Below are 26,249 nucleotides of genomic sequence, written 5' to 3'. Positions count from 1 at the left end.
ACTAACCTTTGTTCAACACTTACTATGACCCAAACACTGTGCCACATGCCTTTGATGTCATATATTATTAATCTTCACAATAGCCCAGTGGCTATTGATACTTGGGAAATGTAAGTGTTTTTCCTGAAAATAAGCAGATAATAGTAGAACTGGAATTAGAACTCAACTTTTTGGTTTCCAGAGCCAAAGTGCCTAAGAACTGTGCATACTGCCTCTGAAATTCATACTGATCACCTACCGTGTGCAAGAAACTAACAGCTCTCCTACAATCCTCCTATTGTAGTGAGGCAGACAAGAGGGTTCTAGAAAAGTGATCAAGGCCAGGAGCAGTGGCTCACGCCTGTTATCCCAGCACTTTGGGAGGCTGAGGCAGGGGGATCACTTGAGGTCAGTAGTTGGACAGCCTGGCTAACACGGTGAAACCCCACCTCTACTAAAAATACAAAAATTAGCTGGACGTGGTGGCACATGCTTGTAATCCCAGCTACTTGGGAGACTGAGACAGAAGAATCACTTGAACCCAGGAGGCGGAGGTTGAAGTGAGCCAATATGGCACCACTGTACTCCAGCCTGGGCAACAGAGGGAGACTCCATCTCAAAGAAAAAAAAAAAAAAAAAAGAAGAGAAAAGAAAAGTGATCTAAAGTGTGAGAGGCTTGATAGATACTTTAAAGTATTTAGCTACAAATGAATGTGATGGGAAGACAGGGGAAAGGGAAACTGATTCTGCAGATAGTTTCAGGGGGAAAATAAAGAGCATAGAAAAAGAATGCTATAAATTGGGCCTTAGAAAGTTTGAGTAGACCGGGCGTGGTGGCTCACACCTGTAATCCCAGCATGTTGGGAGGCCAAGGCGGGCGGATCATGAGGTCAGGAGATTGAGACCATTCTGGCTGACACGGTGAAACCCCATCTCTACTAAAAATACAAAAATTTAGCCGCGCACGGTGGCGGGCGCCTGTAGTCCCAGCTACTCGGGAGGCTAAGGCAGGAGAATGGCGTGAACCCGGGAGGCAGAGATTGCAGTGAGCCCAGATCGTGCCACTGCACTCCAGCCCGGGCAACAGAGCGAGACTCCATCTCAAAAACAAAAAAAGTGTAACATTTTTAATAGCTGAGATGAAAATAAGGCAATAGAGGCAGGATGAGCTGATGTACTTTTAGAATTAAATTCCACAACTCCAGAATAACTGAAAATGGAATGTCTGGTGGCCTTTAGCTGAGTATGGTCCTGCCATCTACAGCCCCGTCTCTGATCAGTGTCTTGTGCCTATCATGATTCCGTGCCCATGCTCTCTTTTGTAGTAACTTCAGATTAGTTGGACAGGACATGACCTGGATCAAGAAATCTTTACTCCGCATTATGTTATAGATGAGGAACTGGCACAAATCTTCAAGTTTTCAATATCAAAGGGAAAAAAGATAACGTTACATAATATGTAAGCTGAGCAAAACCAACCAAAATACAACACGTGATATTTTAAAATCTTTGCAAACGTAGCCTTTTAGCCTCTCAAGGGCCTGTTTGCTGAGATACAAATGGGCTTTCAGGGAGCTATTTGCAAATTTTCACAGGATGTCTGTATGAACATTTGTCTAGGAAGAGGGTCTATAACTTACTCTCATCAAATTTTAAAATGAGTTGCAGATTCTGAAAATGTTAAGAACCATGGTAATGAATGAAAAATATATATGTACATATATACACAAAAATTATGCATGCACATTTGGTCAACAAGAATACCGTAGAGAGGATGTGCCAGGAATTATGTGGCTTGGGGAACACCCTGTGCGTGACTTTGCTACAATCCAGACTTATTATAAATGAGATAAAATGGAAGAGGGCTTCCTCTCCCTCCTTCTGTTGGCTGTGCTCTTTTAGTTCTAATAAATAAGAAGATCATTGCATAACATCCAGCCTGTTATTCTGCCCTGAGATAAAGAGAGAGAAGGGCAGCTGGAGTGAAGGTCAGGTCAGAGGGCTCCCTCCCATGGTCTGTTCTCTGGGCGGGACTCACTCACTGAACTGCCAACCAAGTTCAACATGAAGGCACTGAAGGCACTTCCACTTGGCACCTCTTTCTTCAGACTGGAAGCAGTCCAGGTGTCCAGGATGGACTGGGAGGAAAAACAGCACGTGAGAAATAGAACCAAGAATTTACTTTCTGTTCCTTCACCCTCCAACCCACATACAATTTTAATGGTGGGCTCGGCAACTGTGCAAAGTAAGCATTAAGTCACATACAACATTGGTGATTATGAATTGTAAAGGCATAACTTTCAGTTCAATTTTAAATTTAACTCCTTTCGATAGAGTCCAACAACATGGACTCTATCATTTACTCATGACAGAGCATCCTTAAAATAATGACTTAAAACATTGTCCCATAAACATTTTATTTATTGCATTCTATAATGTCTTGCAGAAGTTTATAATCAGTTTTCTCAGTCATTTATCACAAGCACTTAGAGGGGGTTCAGCATTTTGAACCACTTTTTATTCTTAATGAGTCTGAATCACAGACATGAAGTTGACCTAGCCAGGAGAATATTCCTTCCACGTGGTCCTATGACCACCCCCCCCCCCCCCCATCAAACAAACCTCTGCAAAGATTAACATAAGCTCACAATTTCTACAGTATGAAAGGTGTTTTTGGAAAGTAGTGTTAAAATTATAAAAGGAGCCTCAAATTTGACTTTCTGTTCCATAAAGTTTCTGCCATCCCCAATCTGAACCCCAGGCTTCTCTGCAGACAGCAATTGGTATCCCCACTCCCTGCTCTCAGCTCAGTGTCTTGGACAGATGAAGAACAAATAAGAGAAAGATATCTTCAAACAGTCATTAAACAAGGCAGTGCTATCGTTTCTTCAAGGGCCAAGGTCTTGTTTAGGGCTCAAGGAGCTTCTATTCCACTGAGACCGCCTAGGCTGGGGCTCTCATAGCGTTACCAAGGAGACCACTTGGCTTGTTAGGGAAGAACTCAGCAGCCTCCATTATCTCCTAAAGTCTTGCACCTTGTTTCATGAGCAATTAAAAATGAAAATACAGACAATGTTCCTGATGTTTTTCTTTCTGTATCCTCTGGATTTAAATTGTGCAATTAACTCTGGTTCCTGTTGTACCCCAGATTCAGTTTATCATCATCATTTGAAGTATTTTAATCAAAGAAAGTGTCCAACAAATAGAGGAAAAAGCAGTTTAAATCTGCCTTGTATGATAGCAACTCTGCTCGGCCAGATTCTGTTTGCCAAATACCCTCTTGACTTAATTTGAAAACCTGTGTTGGTGGTGTATTAAAGGCCAGGTACGATACTAGCAAAGGGATTGTTTTGTTTTTAGGGTGAAAAATACTTGCTAATTCAGGCACAAAGGGAAGTGAAGCTTTTGCCTTAGAAGTTGGAAGGGTTTTTTTTTTTTTCAAATTAAAGTTCGAATAGGTTTTGTTGTCACAAAGGTAGATGCTCACTCCTTCAACTTTAAGATGAAGATTACTCTTAAAACTGCAAGTAGGAACAGTTTGAGCCACTAGAACACATTGTCATCAGGATAATGTGAAATTACTGAACTGATACTTCTTAAAAGTAGACAGACATGGTACCTGATGTGGTATTCTAGAACCGGTTAGGGTTTCAAAGGATAGTAAATTGTATCCTCTCACCACGTGTTTAGATCTCCATGACCATTTCGGATGCTTTTCTTCTTTTTCTCAGTCTACCTTTGGTTGATATGAGTCATTGAGCCTCTGTGAAAGATGAGTCTGTAGGAGTAGAGCTGCTTCTTGCTAGGGAGGATACAGCATTCTTATCTCTGGCAATTCACTAAGAAATCCCAGTGTATGCAAGTCTGCTCGCCACCCCTAGGTTCAGGGCACCAGCATCATCCTCTCATCCACCTACTCTCAGCCTTGCCTGGTTTAGCCATTTTTCCACTATGAAGACAGAAGGAGTTTCCTGAAACTCAAATCTGACCACATCAATTCCTGCTTAAAACCCTACTATGCCTCAGGATTGAGTCCAAATGACTTAACACAATTTACCATCCCCGTTCTGATCTGACCCCTGCCATTCCTTCCAGCCTCACTTCCCACCATTCCCCTCCCAGGCTTCTGTGCATCGAGGCTGAACTTCCAGTTTCCCAAACATATCACTCAATCCTTTGTCCATTCAGCAGATATATATGGAGTGCTGAATATATGCTAGGTGCAGGAGTACAGAAGATGAACAAAACAAACAAAAAAGTCTGCTTTATTCTAAGGGAAACAGAAAGTAAGTAAAATATGTTTTCTATTAGAAAGTGATAATTCCTAGATAAAAACAAAACAAGATAAAGATATAAAGTATTCCTCTTGCTTACAGATCTTCACACCCATGCTTTCTTCTATTTGAATAAAATGTAATATTCCATGGTATATTTTACTCAAATACAATATACAATAGAGTATGTTGTCTGTACTCTCTGATTCCTCTCTAACTTGCTCATCCTTTTGATCTCAATTTGGACATATTTCCCTCCTGAAAGCCTTCTTTTTCTCTAAAATTCCATCTTAAAGCCCCTCCTATGTGATTTTCCAGTACTCTCTTACTTTCCTTATCACAGTATGTTTCACTCCAATCGCTATTGCCTGATTAGATGTCCACTTCCCAGACAGACAGTACATTTCTGGTCACCTAACTCATTCACTGTGATATCCTCAATACCCAGAACAGTTCTGATGTCCAGGGAATATTTAATAGCTTCTCCTGCTTATTATTGCAGTCTTACTAAGAATACACAGAGAGTATACCATGCAGAAGGAGTAGCAATGATTAAAAATTCTTGGAATGATCTCATTGCATCTTGGAATTGACAAATGCAAGCTGATACATGTTATTTCTTGAGTCATTTACCTAATCCTGTTGTCTGTGAATGAGTAGTGGGAGGGAACCAATTGCTGTAATAATTTTAAAATTTCTTTGGATTTTACCTGAGTCTAAGGATTTCACTACAGAAGATCCTAAATCTGGCTTCTATCAGATATTGACCAAAAATTCAAATAGGGCTCTTTCTTTTAACAGTTCTTTTAACTTTTGCAGCTACTGAACTTTGGGGTATCAATTACTCAGCACCCATTCAACAAATATTTACTTATTTAAGTGGCACTGTGCCACATACCATGGCACAGAGATGAATACGATATGCTCCCTGCCCTCAATAGCAGTCATATATGGCCACAGTTTTCACACAGGGTATGTGTGCCCATGGGGATATGTGAAGACTTTCCAAGGGGTACACAGGCATAAACAGTGTTAACAGAATCCATTTTTAGGTCCTTAAACTGACCTGCCTGGAATGTGCTTGCAGGGCAGTGAAGCCAGTTCCACTTTTCCACTTACCTTTCACAGTTACCCTATTTCCACTTTCCAAAAGACAGACAGATGTCTGACTCATTCTAAGTTATATTTTATACTGATATGGGTATAAAAATACCAAAGGAACTGTATTAGTCCATACTCATGCTGCTATAAGGACACACCTGAGACCAGGTAATTTATCAAGGAAAGAGGTTTAATTGACCCACAGTTCCGCAGGGCTAGGGAAGCCTCAGGAAACTTACAATCATAGCAGAAGGGGAAGCAAACACGTCCTTCTTTACATGGTGGCAGGAAGGAGAAGTGTGAGCAAAAGGGAAAAAAACCCTTATAAAACCATCAGATGTAATGAGAACTCATGCACTATCACGAGAACAGCATGGGGGACCACCCCCATGATTCAATTACCTCCCACCAGGTCCCTCCCATCACATGTAGGGATTATGGGAACTACAATTCAAGATGAGATTTGGATAGGAACACAGCCAAACCATATCATTCTGCCCCTGGCACCTCCCAAATTTCATGTCCTTGCATTTCAAAACATAGTCATGCCTTTCCAACATTCCCCACAGTTTTAACTCATTCCAGCATTAACCCAAAAGTCCAAGTCCATAGTCTTATCTGAGACAAAGCAAGTCTCTTTTACCTAGGAGCCTATAAAATCAAAGCAAGTTAGTTACTTCCTAGATACAATGGGGTCACAGGCATTGGGTAAATACACCCATTCCAAATGGGAGAAATTGGCCAAAACAAAAGGGCTACAGGCCCCATGCAAGTCCACCATCCAATAAGGCAGTCATTAAACCTTAAAGTTCCAAAATGATCTCCTTTGACTCCATGTCTCACATCTAGGTCACACTGATGCAACAGGTGGGCTCCCATGCCTTGGGCAGCTCCATTCCTGTGGCCTTGCAGGGTACAACCTCCTTCCCAGCTGCTTTCACGGGATAGTATTGAGTGTCTGTGGTTTTTCCAGGTACACAGGTGCAAGCTATAGGTGGATCTACCATTCTGGGGTCTGGAAGACAGTGGCCCTCTTCTCACAGCTCCACAAGGCAGTGCCCCAGTGGGGACTGTGTGGCGGGGGGGGCTCCAATCCTACATTTCTCTTCTGCACTGCCCTAGCAGAGATTTTCCATGAGGGTTCTGCCCCTACAGAAACTTATGCCTGGACATACAGGCATTTCCGTACATCCTATGAAATCTAGGTGGAGGTTCCCAAACCTCAGTTCTTGATTTCTGTGGACCCACAAGCTCAACACCATGTGGAAGCCGCTAAGGCTTGGGGTTGCACCTTCTGAAGCAATGGCCTGAGCTACACCTTGGCCCCTTTTAGCCACGGCTGGAGCTGAAGCAGCTGGGATGCAGGGCACCATGTCCCAAGGCTGCAGAGAGCAGAGGAACCCTGGACCCTGGCGCAGGAAACCACTTTTACCTCCCAGGCCTCCAGGCCTGTGATGGTTCGGGCTGCCATGGAGGTCTCTGATATGCCTTGGAGACATTTTCCCCATTGTCTTGGTGATTAACATTTGACTCATGACTTATGCAAATTTCTGCAGCTGGCTTGAATTTCTCCCCAGAAAATGGGTTTTTCTATTGCATCATCAGCCTACACATTTTCCAAACTTTTATGCTCTGCTTCCCTTTGAATGCTTTGCCACTTAGAAATTTCTTCTGTCAGATACTCTAAATCATCTCTCTCAAGTTCAAAGTTCCACAGATCTCTAGAGCAGGGGCAAAATGCCACCAGTCTCTTTGCTAAAGCATAGCAGAGTCACATTTATTCCAGTTCCCAACAAGTTCTTCATGTTCATCTGAGACCATCTCAGCCTAGACTTTATTGTCCATATCACTATCAGCATTTTGGGCAAAGCCATGCAACAAGTCTCTAGGAAGTTCCAAACTTTCCCACATTTTTCTGTCTTCTTCTGAGCCCTCCAAACTGTTCCAACGTATGCCTGTTACCCAGTTCCAAACTTACTTCCACATTTTCAGGTATCTTTATAACAGCACCTGACTCTCAGTACCATATTAGTCCATTCTCATGGTGCTATAAAGACATACGTGAGATTGGGTAATTTGTAAAGGAAATGGGTGTAATTGACTCACAGTTCCACAGCACTGGGGAGGCCTCACGAAACTTACCATCATAGTAGAAGGGGAGGCAAACACATCCTTCTTCACATGGTGGCAGGAAGGAGAAGTGCCGAGCAAAGGGGAAAAAGCCCCTTATAAAGCCGTCAGATCTCATGGGAACTCTCTCACTGTCATGAGAACAGGTTGGGGGACCACCACCATGATTCAGTTACCTCTCACCAGGTTCCTCCCATCACATATAGGGATTATGGGAACTACAAGATGAGATTTGGATGGGGACACAGCCAAGCCATATCAGGAGCAATTAAAAATATTAAAGGAAGTCTCCTGTAACTGAGGTACGATAACTCCCCCATTCATCTCATAAACAGACATATGACCAATAAATTATTATTCTTGAGCATAATTATTATTTCCAAATTTGCAATAAACATGTGTTTTGACCAATGAGTTACTGATAAGAGTTACACTATAAACTCAAGCTGGAAAAATATTTAGTACTTAGAGCCTGATGTTAGGAAATATTTTTAAATCAAATTTCAATTTATAGAATTTTGTTGCAGAGAAATAATAGAATGATAATAAAAGATTTTCACATATAAAATTATATTACATTAAAATAAAAATATATGGAGAAATAGAATGAAAATATAAGCTCTAGAGGTAAAAGAATTTATTTAATAGTTCTGACTTAAATAAGTTAAATTATTCATGTGGGTGTTTTTCAATGGGTGCTGAATGGGCATTAAATGCCGTTGTTATTAGGTTCCCTTAGACACATTTAATACCCAAAAGAGTGATATAGTAATTTTATATTAAAATACCAACATTCACTAATACACTTGACATTACATCTTTTGTAACCACTCACACTTATGATTTTTGAAAGTTATCAGCTCTGAAAAGTGTGGGAAAAATACAGTTTTTCAAAATTCACTGAATGAGCAGTCCACTGACATGTGGGAACAAGGCCAGTGAACAAAGTTGTTACAAGGTGTAATAGACACTAGGATAGAAGTTTCCTGTGGGTGTAGGAGGTCTGGAAGATGAAGCTGTCAGTTCTGTTGAGAGAACCAAGAAAGGCTTTCCAAGCAGATCAATGATTTGTCTCAGAAATAAGTAGATAAGGTCATGTGTGTGTGTGCATGTGTGTTCCCAACTTTATTAAGGCAATTCCTCTCACTCTTTTTTGGAGTTATGTAATCCTTTATTATCATTTCCTATGCCCAAACCAAGCCTTACTATAAATCAAGACATTGAAAAGGCCCTCTCATTAGCTCTTTCGGGATGACATGGAAGACAAATTAACTTTAAATGCACTTGGTATATTTGTGATTTAAACAAGAGAGAAGTTTATTCCTAACTTTCATAAAAGTTTGGCAGTTGGAAGTCCAAGGAAGACACAATAGCTCCACAAAATCATTACAGACCCAGGATCCTTTTAGTTCTACAATCTGTCATCTCTTGAGTAGGGCACTTGTCCTCCTCACCCAAGGTAGCTGCTGGAGGTCAAACCATTCCTGCTGCATTCCAGTGAGAAGATAGAATGGGGAAAAGCAAAAGAAGCCTCTCTCAGATGAGTCCACCTTTGCTTTAAACAACCTTCCTGGAAATCCCACACACTTCTGCTAACATTTAGTGGATCAGAACTTCACCAAATGATCCCACCTAGTTGTAAAGGAGGCTGAGAAATGCTGTCTTTATTCTGAATAGCCATAAGCCCATTTAAAAACTGAGGTTCTATGAGTAAGGAAGAAAGGAAATCGGGTAAACGGGATGAACAAACAGGAGTCTCTGGCATACCTGACACTTAATCTTAAACCTAAGGCCATCAAAATGATGACTTGGTGTGATCCTTCCCTTTGTGTAACATTCTTCCTCTAACCCACCAATTACTACAGCACTTACATAACCGTTGTGTTTTCCTTTTGTTGTTGTTACTGCTTTGGTTATTTGATATCCTCACTGTGCTGCCATGTGTCTAATGGCACCTCAAACTCCACATGTCCCACACTGAACTCTACACCTGCTCCACTGCAGCTTTCCCAGTTAATGGGCACTCCATCCTTCTGTGCCCATACCAGAAACACTGGAATCATCCTGCAGACCCAGAAATCAACCACCTCTCACCACCTCTGCTGCTACCTCCCCCATCCACATCTCTATCACCTCTAACCTGGATGAGTGCTATTGCCCCAAATAGCCTTCCACTTGTGTATTAGTCCCTTCTCACATTGCGATAAAGAAATACCTGCGACTGGGTAATTTATAAAGAGGTTTAATTGGCTTATTGTTCCACAGGATGTACAGGAAGCATGATGCTGGCATCTGCTTGGCTTCTGGGGAGACCTTAGGAAATTTACAGTCCTGGAAGATGGCAAAGGGAGTAGGCATTTCACACAGCTAGAGTAGAAGCAAGAGAGTGAGTGATGACAAGGTGCTACATACTTTTAAACAAGCAGATCTCATAAGAACTCACTATCGGCCGGGCGTGGTGGCTCAAGCCTGTAATCCCAGCACTTTGGGAGGCCGAGACGGGCGGATCACGAGGTCAGGAGATCGAGACCATCCTGGTTAATACGGTGAAACCCCGTCTCTACTTAAAAAAAGTACAAAAAACTAGCCGGGCGAGGTGGCGGGCACCTGTAGTCCCAGCTACTTGGGAGGCTGAGGCAAGACAATGGTGTGAACCCGGGAGGCGGAGCTTGCAGTGAGCTGAGATCTGGCCACTGCACTCCAGCCTGGGTGACAGAGCAAGACTCCGTCTCAAAAAAAAAAAAAAAAAAAAAGAACTCACTATCACAAGAACAGCATCAAAGGGATGGTGCCAAATCATTCAGGAGAAACCACACTCATAATCCAATCCCCTCCCACCAGGCCCCACCTCCACTATTGGGGATTACAACTGAACATGAGATTTGGCTGGGGAAACAGATACAAACCATTTCAACTTGTTTCTTCCCTTACCCCTACCAAAGTCTATTGTCAACATACACCAAAAGTGGCCTTATTTAAATGTAAGTCATATAATTTTACTCCTCCCAAACCCTTGCAGTGGCTCCTTATTTCTCTCAGAGTAAAAACCAAAATGTTTGTAATTGCCAGAAGGCTGTGCCTGGTCTGGTGTCTCATGACCTTGCTGACTTCATGTCTTCATACTTCCCCTCTCACTGTGCATTGACCTCACAGCTGTTAGCTCCTCCCTTGAGGCCCTTGCTCCAGCTGTTCTCTCTAGAATGCTCTTCCCCCAGACAGGAATGACTAACTCCCTCCTGCCTTCAAGCTTTTGCTCAAATCTCACCTTTCCCCATGACTACCTTACCAGCCCCCACTATATCTGAAAGTGGGGACTCTCAGATGCCCATTATTCTGCTCTTCTCTCCATGCATTTATTATCTTCTAACATGCTATCCAACTCTTTCCAGCATGAAAGTATTTATTATGTTTATTGTTTATTGCCTGTCTCTCCCCATCTGATATGGTTTGGCTGTGTCCCCAGCCAAATCTCATCTTAAATTCTGTGGGAATTGTGGGAGGTACCCGGTGGGAAGTAATTGAATCATGGGGGCAGGTCTTTCCCATGACCTTCTCGTGATGATAAGTCTCACAAGATCTGATGGTTTCATAAAGGGGAGTTTTCCTGCACAAGCTCTCTGTTCACCTGCTGCCATCCATGTAAGATGTGACTTGCTTCTCCTTGCCTTCCACCATGATTGTAAGGCTTCCCCAGCCAGGTGGAACTGGAAGTCCATTAAACCTCTTTCTTTGGTAAATTGCCCAGTCTCAGGTATGTCTTTATCAGCAGTGTGAAAACAGACTAGTACACCATCTCTACCACTACTAGTTCCTTGTCTGTTTTGTTCACTGATGTATTCCAAGCACATATCACAGTGCCTAGAACATAGTAAGTGCTATGTTCATTTGTTGAATGAAATCAAGTAATTTGTTTTCTTAGCAAATTTATAGAAACTCTATGTGAGGCATAGGTTTGAGTGGGTACAAAAGGAACAAGGTCAGCTGCCTACTCATACCTAGCTTATAATGTAGTAAAAGAAAAGGAAGTGCATAAAGAACTCTAATACACATCAATGGGACTGAATTTAATAGGACCCAGGACTTCTGGAATGCCAGAGAAAAATTCAAAAAGAGTATAAGACTCAGGAGATAAAGCATTTGCCTTTGCCTGGAATGATTGCAGATGGCCTTGTGGATGAAGTATTTGAAGTGAAATTTGAAAGGCAGGGGCTGGTTTGATAAGTGAACACAGAGAAAGAGGTGTTTGCAGATAATAAACCACCTTGGGGGGCATTAGGGTAGCAAAAGGAAAGGACACCATCATATATTAATAATTTAATATTTATATTCGTAAGTTATAGTCTTACTAACATGATATCATTTATTTGGACTATAAGAGCTTTGTTGGAAAGGAGAGGTCACAAGATTTTTAGCAATAGAACCAGATTCAGAGGTAAATGCAAGAATTCCAATGTGGGTTTAGAAACTAGTATCTAATTAGAACAATCAACCTTAGTTTTTTCGTTTGTTTTTTTGAACAGCAACTATAGGTAATTTTGGCAAATTAGGTATAATTCCAGGTATTTATCAGCTTGTCAATTTCAGGCTTCTGATGCTTGGATGTGGTAGCACAGAGAAAATTCTTGGGAGGCAGCAAGGGCGGTATGCAGAGCTTAGGTTTGAGTCTGCAGGCATGGGTGAGGCCTTCCTCAGCTACTCACTAGCTGTGTGGCCTCCCTAAGAAACCTGAGTTTTTTATGACCTATGAATTCATGATCAAAATAGTGGAGGGGTATGTGAGGTTTAGATGAGGGCATGAAAAGTGCCTGGCACAGAGTTGGTGATTGATGTTAGTCTCTCCTCTCCATGCTGTTCTTTTCTTACTCTCTGGAAACCACCATAGTGCCCCTATTTCCACCGCAGTTCTGGCCAAAACATGCTTTCATGCGTAATGACTCTTCCACAAAGGCTGTGTTTGCAATCATCTACTCTATTGTCTTTTAATCCATACCAGCTTCCAAGCTAACCCAATTTTCTTGCATTTCCCTGGTGCTCATCTCCAAATATGGTTTCACCAGCAAATTTCCCAAGTATCCTTTTATTCTGTCTTCAGGAAGATTATTAATGAAGATGTTAAGTCAGGCTGGCATACATCACCATGCTTAAGGCCATCTTCCAGACATTTTTGTTCCACTACAAGGGGATATGGTGTCATTTATCATCAGGTCTTGTTACAGCTTTCTGGCCCTTGAAAAACTAACAGGAGGGCACTCATATTCACATCTACTTGAATTAGTCTTGCAAATGAACTCATGAGCGACTGAATTAAATGTCATCGCAGAATTGAACATCTGTTACATCACACTAATCTATCACTCTCTTCTCTCCTAGATCTTTACAATCAAAACAAGTTAGCCTAGCATGTGATTTCCAATCAAGCTTCTCTTTTGTTGTGTGCCCAAGAGGAATTAATAGACCAGTTGATAAAAGTTACAAAATTTAATTACTGCTTCAAACATGGTCAAGTGGTAAATAAAGAATAATGACTCCTTGGCAATTAGTGAAATGAATAGCAATAGGACAGACTCTACAGAAGATGGGTATGAGACTCAGCCTCGTGAAACTTACCTCATAACAAAGTCTTGGAGATAAATGAGTGTGTAGTTTTAGAATCAAGAATAGTTTTAGAATCCAGAACAGTTGCAGCTTTCCTGACTTGTGTTTTCCTAATGGAGTATTGGTTGATTGTGTCACTAACAGAGATTCTCTTTCCTCATTTGCTGAAAAAGTTGAACATGATATGGGTGGCTCAGATACAGTAGGGACATGATATAATGGGATGGTTTTTAGCCTCACTTCTGACTCCATTTCGTCACTATATTATTTTCCTTGCTTCTTTTCCCTTACTTTTTAATTGTGGTAAAATACATGTAATATAAAATTTACCATCTTAGGCCAGGCACAGTGGCTCACGCCTGTAATCTCAGCACTTTCGGAGGCCGAGGCAGGCGGATCACGAGGTCAGGAGATAGAGACCATCCTGGCTAACACGGCGAAACCCCATCTCTACTAAAAAATACAAAACAAAATTAGCCGGGCCTGGTGGCAGGCGCCTGTAGTACCAGCTACTCAGGAGGCTGAGGCAGGAAAATGGCGTGAACCCAGGAGGCGGAGCTTGCAGTGAGCCGAGATCGCGCCACTGCACTCCAGCCTGGGCGACAGAGCGAGACTCTGTCTCCAAAAAAAAAAAAAAAAAAAAAAAAAAAAAAAAATTACCATCTTAACCATTTTGAAGTGTACAATTCAGTGGTATTAAGTACTTTCATAATGTGCAATCATCACCACCACCCATCTCTAGAACTCTTTTCATCTTGCAAAACTAAACCCTGTGCCCATTTAAAAATAATTCCCTGTTCCTCCCTCTCCTTAGTCCTTGGCAACCACCCATTCTACTTTCTGTCTCTAAGACTGTGGCTGCTCTAGGTACCTCATATGCATGAAATTATACAGTGTCTCTCACTTTTTATTGAATGTTATTTTCTTAGTCCATTTTCTGTTGCTTATAACAGAATACCTGAAACTGAGTAATTTACAAGGAAGCAAAATTTATTTCTTACAGTTATAGAGGCTGAGAAGGTCAAGATAGAGGGAGTTGCATCTTGGTGAGAGTCTTCTTGCTAGTGGAGACTGTGCAGAGTCCTGAGGCGTCTCAGGGCATCACACAGAGAGGGGACTGAGCATGCTAAAGTGTTAGCTCCTCTCTCTTCCTCTCTCATAAGCTACCAGTTTATCTTCCATGATAATCCATTAATCCATAAATAGATTACTCCACAATCCAATCACCTCTTAAAGGCCCCACCTCTCAATACTGTCACATTGTGGATTAAGTTTCTGCATGTGTTTTGGAGGGGACATTCAAACCATAGCAACCATCCTCTTATGTTTTGTAAGATTATAACCACTCTTGAAACAAAATGGAGACTGAATGAACAAATAAAATATTGCCTGAGGTCAAGAGGAGTTCTATTCTGTATCTATGAAGTCAGTGGTAAGGACATAATGTTTGCTAATTAGAACAAAACACAATCGAGTGTAAGAAATATTCATCATTTAAATGGTTAATTGTTCAGATAAAAAGCATATTTAAAATAACAGGTCAAGGGAGAGATTGAATATAACACAGGTTCCCTCAAGGACAGCAATGTTAAGATAACTGAGCAAGGAAGTAATTGTAGATTCCAACTCACGGATTTAATCAGCTAAATGCCAAGGTACTGGTCACAAAGATTACCGGCAGAGCTGCCTGCAAGATAATGGTTCTCAAACCTTAGTGTACACGTGAATGTATTACCACAAGCCTATCAAATCAGAACCATAATTACTGCAACTCAGGAGTCTGAATGTGTCACCAGCTACCCTGGTAGTTTGGTCTTAGGAGGTTCTTAGTGTTAAGAAATGATGGTCAGTGCAGTAGATTAGACCAGAGATTGTGAGGCTTGCCTCCAATCAGTCTGCTAGTATAATCTTGGATTATGTTATGACTATAGTGCCATGGTATCCATTACTACCTGTTTCACTTTCTTTCATTTAGCATGGCCTGACTGAGCTATTTAAAGAGGGGCAGAGGCAGGAGTGAATGATGCTGGAAATAGATCCTTATTCAACCCTGCAGCAGAGGGTCAGCTGTGGGCCCTGCTGGTCTCCCATCATCATCATAGCCTTGAGACTAGACCTCATGGTTGTTTTATCTTGTGGGTTTTGTTTTTTTTCTTCCTGGTCTGCCTCTGTGTCATCAGGTACAAACTGGAGGGAAAATGCTGGCATCCGTGGAGCTGTATTCAGCATGAAAGATCAGTATCTGGCTTCCCTCTCGTTTATAACTCTTACTTTCTTTCTTTCTAGAATATGTCTGTCCTGGAGAATCACCACTGGCGATCTACAATTGGCATGCTTCGAGAATCAAGGCTTCTTGCTCACTTGCCAAAGGAAATGACGTAAGTGCTGCCAAGATGAAACATACTGATGTGCACACAGTAAAGATAAGCCACTTTCTCTAGGGCAGGCTTGGGACCCTTTGCGTGAATGGCAGAGAGCCAGCCGGCTATGCTTCCTGCCTGCACTGAGCTGTCTATCAGAGGAGATTTGGTGTCAGTTACAGCAACCCAGAAACCAAAATCTCTGTGTGCTTTCAAAGGGCCTTGCACAGTCAATGACCTACAGTCAGGAAAAGGGATAATAAACAGCTCTCAGTTTTCACACGCTTCAGCATCAGTGCTCGGCTTTGCCAAATTCCCATCCTTTAGTTTAGCAAAATTGTCCTCCCATGTAGATCCAAGTAATAAATATTTATCAAGAAGGAACCCAGGCATTCTCAAGCTAGAGTTCAAAAAGTATGTTTTGTAATTGCCAGTCTTAGCAAAAATAGAAGTCAAATTCTTTTCTAAAATGTCTTTTACTAAGTAATTGAAATGGCCCTAGCAGTTTTTTCACCAATTAATTTACCTTATGTCTCTTGCACTTTAAACAGAAGAGGAGACACTCGTTTTCTGGTTCATTATTTGATAGCCATGGTATATAGGCCGAGTCCCACTAAATCCGAGGCCATTGCTTCGTTTTCCTGCCGGCCCCAAGTTAGCTGCTAATACTGGCTTCCAAGGCCACCATTAATTCTGATCTGTTTAATGAACACGTGCAGAGCCCAAGAAACTTAGGTGAAAAGAGGACATAGATTGCTGTACCCTCCTTCGAGACAGGCACATAACTTGAGGTCAAGGACCAAGTGGTATCTCCCAACTGAACAAGCAGCATACTCTGGGTTGTGGATTGATTCCTGGCCCTCTGATTTGATCTCATGCTATTTCCTAGCACCCAGAGGAATGTGAAATTTGCAGGAGTAATTTCAGTTCTGATAAATTGTTACTCCCTGGAACTAAATAAAACCAGCTCTCGTGCATGGAATAAAAACTTATGCCTTTTACTAAAATAATAAATTGCAAAGATTGGAGAATTAAATGTAAAAAGAACTAAAAACTAGAGCAAGAAATCAAGTGAGAAGAAGAAAAGAGGAGGTAAGGGGAGAGACAGATAAAGAAGAAAGGAGAAGAAGGAAAGGAAGAATAGTGAGAACAGGAAAGAAGAAAATGCAAGAGAAAGGGGAAAGGACTCTTGGGTGACCAGGCTTCTCCCAGTCAGTACCTGCATTCATCCTGTTACTCAACTAATATTTCTTTCCTAAAATATTCATTTCATGTCTATGGATTCCATTGAAAAATATATTTTTATGTGTCTTTGTGGAACACAGTGTTATAAATTGCTTTTGCCAGAAGAATAATTGTTATACAATAGTATATGTGAAAACTTTATAACAAAAGTCATTATCATAATCATTATTATTATTCCTTCTATCACAGGTAAATGATTTAATGTCATTTTTCTGATTTTAAAGGTAGGGCAGGTTAATTATAAAAAGTAAGGAAAAGTCAGGAAAGTGTTAGTTTGAACTATGTGAAGTTGCTCTTTTTAAGGGCCAAAAATGGAGATTTTTAGCACTTTCATTGATTCAGCTTGATATGAAAGAGAAAACTGAAATTACTAGTAATTCTGCCATCCAGGGATAGTTCACGTTAACCTGGCTAGTTTATTTTTGTTTAGTCTTTTTTCAAAACAAACTTATTTTAACAAAATACGGTTATTTGGGGAACTTATTTTACAGTTTATGTCCTGAAATTTTTTGTTTACTATAAAGACTTTTTTCCCAAATTATTAAACCTGCTACATAAATTAAAATTATTTTATCAGTCATATGGCATTATTGTATACAACTACTGCCTTTCATTTAGAATTTAAATGGTTTCCAATATCCCAAACTTTGATACTCTGTTTTCTCAGGAAGTATTTGTAGATAAAACTTGTTGGTCAGAAAGGTCTGAATTTTTAAGTTTCTTGTATATTATTCAATTGTTCTTCTAAAAGGCTGCATCTACCTGTATTCCCACTGATGGATTATAAGAAAATGTACCAATGTACCATCACCAAAACTGAGTTTTATCTTTATTATCTTTTTAAAATATTTGCAAATTTGATATTTTTGTATGAATATATATATGCACAAATACATATAGAGAGAGAGAAAGTAGTTTTCATTAAATTAGTATGCATCCTTTACTTACAACCAAGATTTCATATATTTGCTGATCATTGCTATTTCTTTAGAGAACAGATTTTTATATTTGGTCTCTTCCTATTTTCCTATCAGTGTTATTCATTTGTTAGAACTCTTTGTATATTAACTACAGCAACCATTTGTTATATGTGGTAAATATTACTTGAAGTTTTTAGTTTGCCTTTTAATTTGATTCATGAAACATTTCACCTAATTAAAATTTTATTTTCCAACTATACACTTAAGTATTCATATTTTCAAAGAATTCATATAATTTTGAAAAGTATAAAGAAGAAAATTTAAGAATCAACCATAATCCCATTATAGATCTTTCCAATTTATTTTCTATGACTATAGAGATCATGCTTTACATGCTTTGCATTTCATTTTTAGCATTAAAAAGATAACATTTTTCAATGTCAGTTACTATAGGTGTACATACTTCATAATTGCACAGTATGAGTGTACCATGGTTTATTTCACTAATCTCGTTATAAATTTTTGTGATTGTTTTTGCCAAGGAATGCTTCATTATCATAAACAACAATAGAATAAGCATCTTTGTAACATATCTTTACTAATTATATCTTTACTAACATGTTAATGTTAATTTGTAGATGGACTGTTGGTCAAATTATTTATGTTCATCAAATGCTTTTTCCACTAATTCCTAAATTACCCTCCAGAAACATAGTACTGATTTATAATCCCTAACAAAGAATGAGGGGAACCATTTTTCTGATACCATTGACAGCATTGGGTATTACAATCTTTCAATAATTCAGCAAATTACTTAGCAATTACTTTTAATCCTCACCAATAAAAATGGGAGAGATAATATCACCTAGTGGTTTGAATTTGCTTTCTGCTATACTAATATTTAATATCACTTTATTTTTTGAGATATTTTGTATTTCTCTTGTAAATTTTCTGTTTTATATAATTGTTTTTATGTTCAGAACTGGATTAAAGATATATGTATGGCTTAAAAACAAAAATGTTCATGGTGAAATTATAAAGCTTTTAGAATATAATGTAGGGAAATTTTTCATCAGAGTTGGGAAAAATTTCTTAAAGAGGAGAAAAAACTAGCCATAAATAAAAAGATTTATAGATTAAACTACATTAACAATTAAGACTTCCTGGTGGCATTGTGGTTCATGCCTGTAATCCTAGCACTTTGGGAGGTGGAGATGGGAGGATCACTTGAGGCCAAGAGTTGGAGACCAGCCTGGTCAACATAGTGAAACTCCCATCTCTATAAATTTAAAAATAAAAATTATAAAAATTAAGACTTCATCAATAGACATCATAAAGACAGCTAAAAGACAAACCACAGACACAATATTTGCAACACGTAGCTGACAAAGGACCGGTATTTAAAATACGTAAAGAACTTCAGAATCAAAAAGAAAAAGACAACTTAACAGAACAATAGACAAAAACCAGAATAGAAACTTCACAAAAGAAGAAGTACAAATGGCCAGTAAACACATGAAAATATGTCTAGCCTCATTAGTAAACAAGAAAATTCATATTAAAACTACAGTGAGTTGCATGACATGTCCATCAAACTGGCAAAAAATATAAAGGGTAAGAATGTAGAACAATCTCATCTGCTACTGCTGGGAGTGCAAATTTATACCATCATTTTGGAAATAATTGACATTATCTAGTAAATTGAAGGTAAACATACCCTGTCATCCAATTATTGCATTCCTGAATATAAACCCTAGGGTGACTTCTGCACATGCATAACTGGAGGTATATAATTATATTTACTGTGGCTTTTTTCATAGTAGCCAAACACTAGAAAAAACTCAAGTGACCATGAAAAGTAGAATGGATAATGGAATGGATTTCACTATCAATGGAATTTTATGGAGTGGTGTACACTATAACAAAAGAGGATAAACTATAGCCTACACATCAACATGAAGGAATTTCAAAAACATAATGTTTAGCTAAAGAAGTCAGTCACTGATACATACCATATAACTTAAAGTTCAAAAGCAGTTAAAATTAAATTGTGTGGTTTAGAGATGCACTCACAGGTGGTAAAATCCTAAGTAGCAAGAAAATTATTAAAACAAAGAACAGGAGAGTGGTTACTTCCGGGCTTGAAAGGAAAGGGGATGTGATGAAACAGGCAATGTGACCTCTGGGATACTGGCAGGTAGTGTTCTTGACCTGAGTGGTGATTACAAGGTGCTCATTTTCTATTTATTCATTAAACTATATATGTATTCCCTATGCACTCTACTTAAATATATTTTATTTTTAAAGGTAAATTTTACAAATATTTATAGATCTTTCCTTTATTACTTTTTATATGTGAGGTAAAGCTCTAACTTGCTTTATCTTTCTAAGATATCCCATTTTCTCTATACCATTTGTTGACTAATATATCTCTTGCCCACTGGTTTTGTAAGTGTCTTAATTATTGTTTTTGAAGTTCCAGAATCTCTTTCTGGTCTATGTATTGTGTTCCAGTGATGGATCTTTCCATCCCATAGTACCATTTACTATTATTCTCTTCATTTTTATTACTATTCTTATGCCCTTTTCTCTCTCCATGCACATCTTCACATATGAACTCTAAAAACACACCACAGATCTCATGATTCCTCTAGTCTTTTGTGTCCTCCCTAAAGCATGCATTTCTATTTGGCTTTCAGGTTTTTTCACCCGTAGGAATGTCTACACTACCACAACTTCGTTTTTCAAGGTTTCAATCACTTTATACGGTTCTTGGCATGCCTCCTGTCCAAGGACGGAACTGGTGGGTGAGAGACTTGCTCTTAGGCAGTGACAGACTGGCACATTGTGTAATAAACAGAATCAAACGCAGAAATTAGATTACAAGCCACCTGATGATGAAATCAATCACCCTCATCAAAGGGATTTGCTGTGTGTGTTTTTCTCTTTCATTCTTGTGGATGCAGACAGGATATTGAACAGCAGCTGGGCTCCTTGATCTTGGCAACAGACATCAACAGGCAGAATGAATTTTTGACCAGATTGAAAGCTCACCTCCACAATAAAGACTTAAGACTGGAGAATGCACACGACAGGCACTTTATGCTTCAGGTAAACAAAACAATAAAAGTTATTCTTTTTGTTGAGTAAAAACACTCAGCTGTGCTACAGTGAGCTATGATTGCACCACTGCACTCCAGCCTGGGTGACAGAGTGAGATCCTGTCTCTAAAAAAACACAAAACAACAAAAATCCACTCAGGGCCATGATCAATAATTTTAGCACATTTGAGAAGGAGTTATCTCCAATGGTATGAGTTAGAGCAGTGACCTATTTTAGTAAAGGCTTTGAAATGCATGAAAGTTATAAGTGGTTCCCCACCAAGCAAAATCTGGGTTTTAGGTCAACAAGTTGATAATATCTCATTTTTCTTGTTCAGTAACTCATTTATCACAGAGTAATCCTGCTGGATGGCTGCATGCAGTAAAGGTCTACCACATTTTGTGGCTTGGTATAAAATCAGCTACTGTGATACCCATGCAATTTTAAAAGTCTGTTTCTGAAACACAAAAGCATATTATATTAACTACAGTACATACAAAAATTGAAAGACAAGTGGCCTCCCTTTACCTTAAACCTATTTAACTTGATTTCCTTTTACTATCTAAACTTCTATTTTCATCTGAGTCTTAAACATGTTTATCTGGTCTTATTTCTAGGCAGCAAAAAATAAAGTCGAACTGAATTGAATTACATTGGGTCAAGTCCATTCCTGTTTTACTCCATGGCAAGCAGCCATTTGTGACATGACAAATTACATCAGGGCAGAGTGGACATCACAAATAAAAATGTGACCTGGTATCCAAACCAGAACCTTCTTTCTTGATCTTCCATTTTCTCTTGTCTTCCTTTTCTTTTGGCTCAAAAAACAGTGAATGGACCCCAGACTCATCTAGATAGAGGAGATGGAGCTATACCTGGAGACTGAATCATACAGTTTTGTTCCAGGCTTTTGTGCTACCCTCTGTAGCTGTCCAAAGTGCTCCATCCTTGCCAGGAAATACCCTACTCCCAGCTGTAGAACTATGACTCCTTCCTTATTTCTTTCCAAACTAGGCTTCTAGTTCCTGAATGCCACAAGGATCAGCCAGGTGTCTGATTTGAGTGACTAAAGCCAAGTTGTGAATAGCTGAAAGATTTGGCCTTTAACACTTGCATTTCAAAAGGAAGTCTTGCTAACTCAAATGCATTCCTTAAGGCAGAGGCTGGAGGAGGCTTCTCTGACACTTAACCTACTTCAACATGTACTGGTACCCCCACTAACCAGGAAACAAATATAAACAACTAAATTTGAAAGTTGATATGATCCAAGGCTCTTCCAGACTCCAACATTGCTCTCTGTTCTGTGATCCCATGGAATTGTGTCAAACCAATGAACACTGCTGGTCTCTTGATAGCAGGTGGTGGTTAAAAGGGATAATCTCCTTCTCTGGGAATTCAAGGTAACTCTCATAGGGTCATCATTACTGACAAAAAGCTGGCATCCCAGATCCAGACCAGTGTGAGGGAAGCCAAGAAGGCCCTAATTTAGCTGTGCAAACAAAGCATTCCTAGATTTGATATGACTTCGTTCCCTGACTGGCAGTCTGAGTTTACACATGCAGACATAAATGCCAACACGCATAATTTAAGTGATGTATGGAGTTCGTCAGTGTGGCTACTGTGAGAGTGAGGTCCGGATGATCTCACTTGAGCCTGGCCAGGGACCCTGCAACCTCCCTGCCTGCAGGAGGTGGGACTACAGAAGGAGCCAGGCCATGGCTTTCCTTGGCCTGCCCACCCAAGTCTCTTCCAGCAAGCTACATGTCCTTGGACTGTGGCTCTTCTCTCCTCACTGCTATAAAGCCAGCATTCTCAATGCAGGCTTTGTATAGTGGTGAATAAGTGCAGTTTCCTGAAGAGGCATGTCGGGGAGGTACTCTGTAAATATGGGCCTGGTACTGTGAGCAGACTGAACAGCTTGATAGCCCCTTTGGCTTGGGGTGCTTTGCAACTGAAGGAGGATCCTCTGACAATCTCTCCCTGCCCTGTCATTTCTCAGATCGCCTTGAAGTGTGCCGACATTTGCAATCCTTGTAGAATCTGGGAGATGAGCAAGCAGTGGAGTGAAAGGGTCTGTGAAGAATTCTACAGGCAAGGTTAGTAGTGATCCAACAGCTGAGATTTCATTGCCCTGTCTTCTTGTAGGCATTTATCCTAATAAAACAGGAACTGGCTGATCTATCATGACATTTGTTCTTTCATCAACTCTTGTTATCCTAACCTTTCTCTTTAACTCTCTTGGAACTAATCCAACGCTTTTTTGGAAAAAGTTAAAAATAAATAACATTGACGTATTGACTTACTACAGAAACAGGTAGTAATGAGGCAAAATAAAAATGAGCAAAAGTGGGACATTGATTATAAATGGCTATCCTCTGTGGATATAAGAATGTGTGGGACAGTTTGATTTTGACTTTGACCTTCATTTTAATGAGCTAAGTGCAGCCTAAAGGCTAAATGTCGTTTGAGGTCAATGTTTTCCACTCTGACAGAACTTAGACTCCTTTTGTACTCTTTCTCCTTGCTTTCTTAAAAAAAAAAAAAAAAATTAATGATGAAATTGGACACAGCTTACCAAAAAGTGAGTTCTTCCTTTCAAATATAGTTTCAACAGTGAGGTAGAAGGATTTTGCTCGGAAAAGACAAGTGGATCTGAACTAGGGTATAATTTTTTAAAGATTAACCTCATTCAGAAATAAAGCAATGAATTAGCTAGCAGGATCTTGATGTTGGGTGGAGTATCAGCCTTTAAATACAGCCTTGTTTCTTCAGGCTGGGTTTCAATGTGCAGGATGTTTGTTCAGGCATCAGCAGTGCCCTCATGCTAGTGACAGAATCAGGTTTGAGAGGCTGAGAACAAATAAAGCTTGAAGTGTCCCACATACCAGCTCTGTGGGGAGGTCAAATAGCAACAGTGAGCCTTTTGGAGAAGGCACCATTGACAGATGCGTCAATAACATCGTGATGGCCCCAAAGACAGAAGAAGAATTGATTGAGCTCATGTGGGGCCAGAAGACTCTGCTCACTGTATCTTTCTCTCAGAATAAAAGGGCTCATGTAACTCCTACAACTCTGTATATAATTTCACTTGAATTGAGTATAAGTGGTTAGAAATCAAAATATCAGGTTGCCCCTAAATAAAATCTCCAAGGAGGGTAAAACAAAAGGAAATATGATGAAATTGGAGCCAGGGGGCTTTAAATTAGATATAATCAATATTTTCTTTACTGTTTGATATGTTAAATATTGAAATACCATAGTGAGAGAGGGGCTAAGATCTCCGGCCTTGCAAATCAAACAATGAGACAGAGGAAAGAGTCTACTCTAGCCCACTTGGTTTTGACTCAATCATGTCCAGCATGATTAAAGTGCACAAGTCAGCATCGACTGCAGTGTAAACCTTTTGTTTTCTCATCCTGCACCTTATTTGGATTCTGAGCACCTTGGGGCAGGACCATGTCACTTAGATAGATAGTAAGGCCCATAGTGCCAGTAAATCAAAGTTGTCAACTAAGTACAGTAAATGGTATCAACCAAGAAATGTAGCCTATAAGATTTCTTTTCTCGGGCCTGGCATGGTGGCTTACGCCTATAATCCCGGCACATTGGGAGGCTGAGGCAGGCGGATCACCTGAGGTCAGGAGCTTGAAACCAGCCCAGCCAAATGGCGAAACCCAGTCTCTACTAAAAATACAAAAATCAGCCAGGCGTGGTAGCACCCACCTGTAGTCCCAGCTACTCAGGAGACTGAAGCAAAAAATTGCTTGAACCCAGAAGGGCGGAGGTTGCAGTGAGCCGAGATCGTGCCACTACACTCCAGCCTGGGTGACAGAGCAAGACTCTGTCTCAAAAAAAAAAAAAAAAAAAAAAAAAAAATCATCTTTTCTCAAAACTGCTTATTGTGCTAGTAATATATGCACACATAACACGGAAAAACCTAAAACATTTGTGAGGCTGATCACTAAAAGTAGGCTTTCATGTACCTTCCTTTGGCATGTTTCCTGGCAGAGGAAGAATAGAAAGAGTAGATCTAGTCCTTTTTATTTAATAGCCTTATGGTCTAGTAGAAATTCTGCTTGTTTTAAGAGAAGATTATAGGCTGGGCGCGGTGGCTCACGCCTGTAATCCCAGCACTTTGGGAGGCCGAGGCAGGTGGATCACGAGGTCAGGAGATCGAGACCATAGTGGCTAACACGGTGAAACCCCGTCTCTACTAAAAATACAAAAAAATAAATTAGCTGGGCATGGTGGCAGGGGCCTGTAGTCCCAGCTACTTGGGAGGCTGAGGCAGGAGAATGACATCAACCAGGAGGCGGAGCTTGCAGTCAGCTGACTTCACGCCACTGCACTCCAGCCTGGGTGACAGAGCGAGATTCTGTCTCAAAAAAAAAGAGAGAAGATTAGATTCCCTGGTCATCCAAACTGCCTGTCCTCCCTACTGAATTATTATTTTTTTAATTCTATAAGGATGATTTGGGTCATTTTGATTAATCTTTCAGTTTAAGATTTGGACTCAAATCTCAGCTCGTTCCAGCCTGCTCCTGGCGGGTAGGCTTCCACAGACTACTAACAGTCCTGGACAAAGTATCTTTAATGTGATTCATGATGTTAAGCAAAGGAAAACCCTTAAAATCAAGGCTGAAGACACAGCGGGAAAGGAAAACAAGATCCCATGAATTAGAAAAACTGTTATATTCTCAGAACAGAGATTAGGATTCCAAATACCATATACCTCCCTCCTCTTCCCCAAAAAACCTTAAAAAAATTAGACTTTGTCCTCTTGTGACTATAGATTGATATTATCTCAACCAACCTAGTTTCCCAGAACCTTTTATTGAACGTCTGCTTCCAGCTTTGTCTAGTCCTCAGCAAAACTGATTGTCCTATGTACAAAGCCCCACTGGAGATATTATGAAGAATACAAAGAACTACAGGTAGTCTATGCTTTGTACTCTCAAAGTACTAATTAGTATAGTTTCTACAGGAAAGAAACTATTCAAATTTCCCCTTTATGTTCTCTACATTGGTTAGCAAAGTGTCTGAAACATAAGCATGTTGAATAAATGAATAAATGATCTAATTGGAAAACCTCTAATGATAGAGGTCACAGGAGAAGATCCAGTACCTTGAAAGGTAGGATCTGAGCTCAGTATTGAGTGATGTGCATTGTTCTATACTTTCCAATATGGTAACAACAAGACACATGTGACTGGTTAAATTCAAATTAAAATTTAATAAATAAAAAATAGAGTTCCTCAGTCTTGTTGATCATATTTCAAGGGGCTACCACAGTGGGCAATGTAGAGAACATCTCCATCATTGCAGCAAATCCCATTGGACAGCACAGGTCTCAATAGAATGGAATGGAAGCCACTGAGGCAGGGATGCACCCTGCCTTGTAGACCAGCTCGGTCTCATGGAAGATAAGAATGAAAGGATTGTGGAGGCCCCTGGACACCAGGCTACAATAGAGAACATGATAATGGGTGCCATCTCAAAAAGTGCATTTAGGGCAACGTATATAGTTGAAGTGGAAGAAGAAT

At 40.0% G+C, this 26,249-nt stretch overlaps 1 protein-coding gene across 2 annotated transcripts in view; it reads left to right on the top strand.

Moving 5' to 3' along the window:
• The window catches only part of PDE7B (phosphodiesterase 7B), a 334,565-nt gene that overhangs the window by 297,860 nt on the left and 10,456 nt on the right, over window positions 1–26,249 (top strand). For both annotated transcript variants that reach the window (XM_050787962.1, XM_050787961.1), the window contains 3 exons: window positions 15,366–15,457; window positions 20,571–20,715; window positions 22,706–22,802. In XM_050787962.1, coding sequence (XP_050643919.1) covers window positions 15,366–15,457; window positions 20,571–20,715; window positions 22,706–22,802 — 334 coding nt within the window. The remainder of the gene's footprint in view (window positions 1–15,365; window positions 15,458–20,570; window positions 20,716–22,705; window positions 22,803–26,249) is intronic.

This window comes from Macaca thibetana, chromosome 4, assembly GCF_024542745.1.
Source record: "Macaca thibetana thibetana isolate TM-01 chromosome 4, ASM2454274v1, whole genome shotgun sequence".
Taxonomy (NCBI): Eukaryota; Metazoa; Chordata; class Mammalia; order Primates; family Cercopithecidae; genus Macaca; species Macaca thibetana.
The sequence above is the reverse complement of the archived record's forward strand: the minus strand, read 5'-3'. Positions and strand labels throughout refer to the sequence as shown.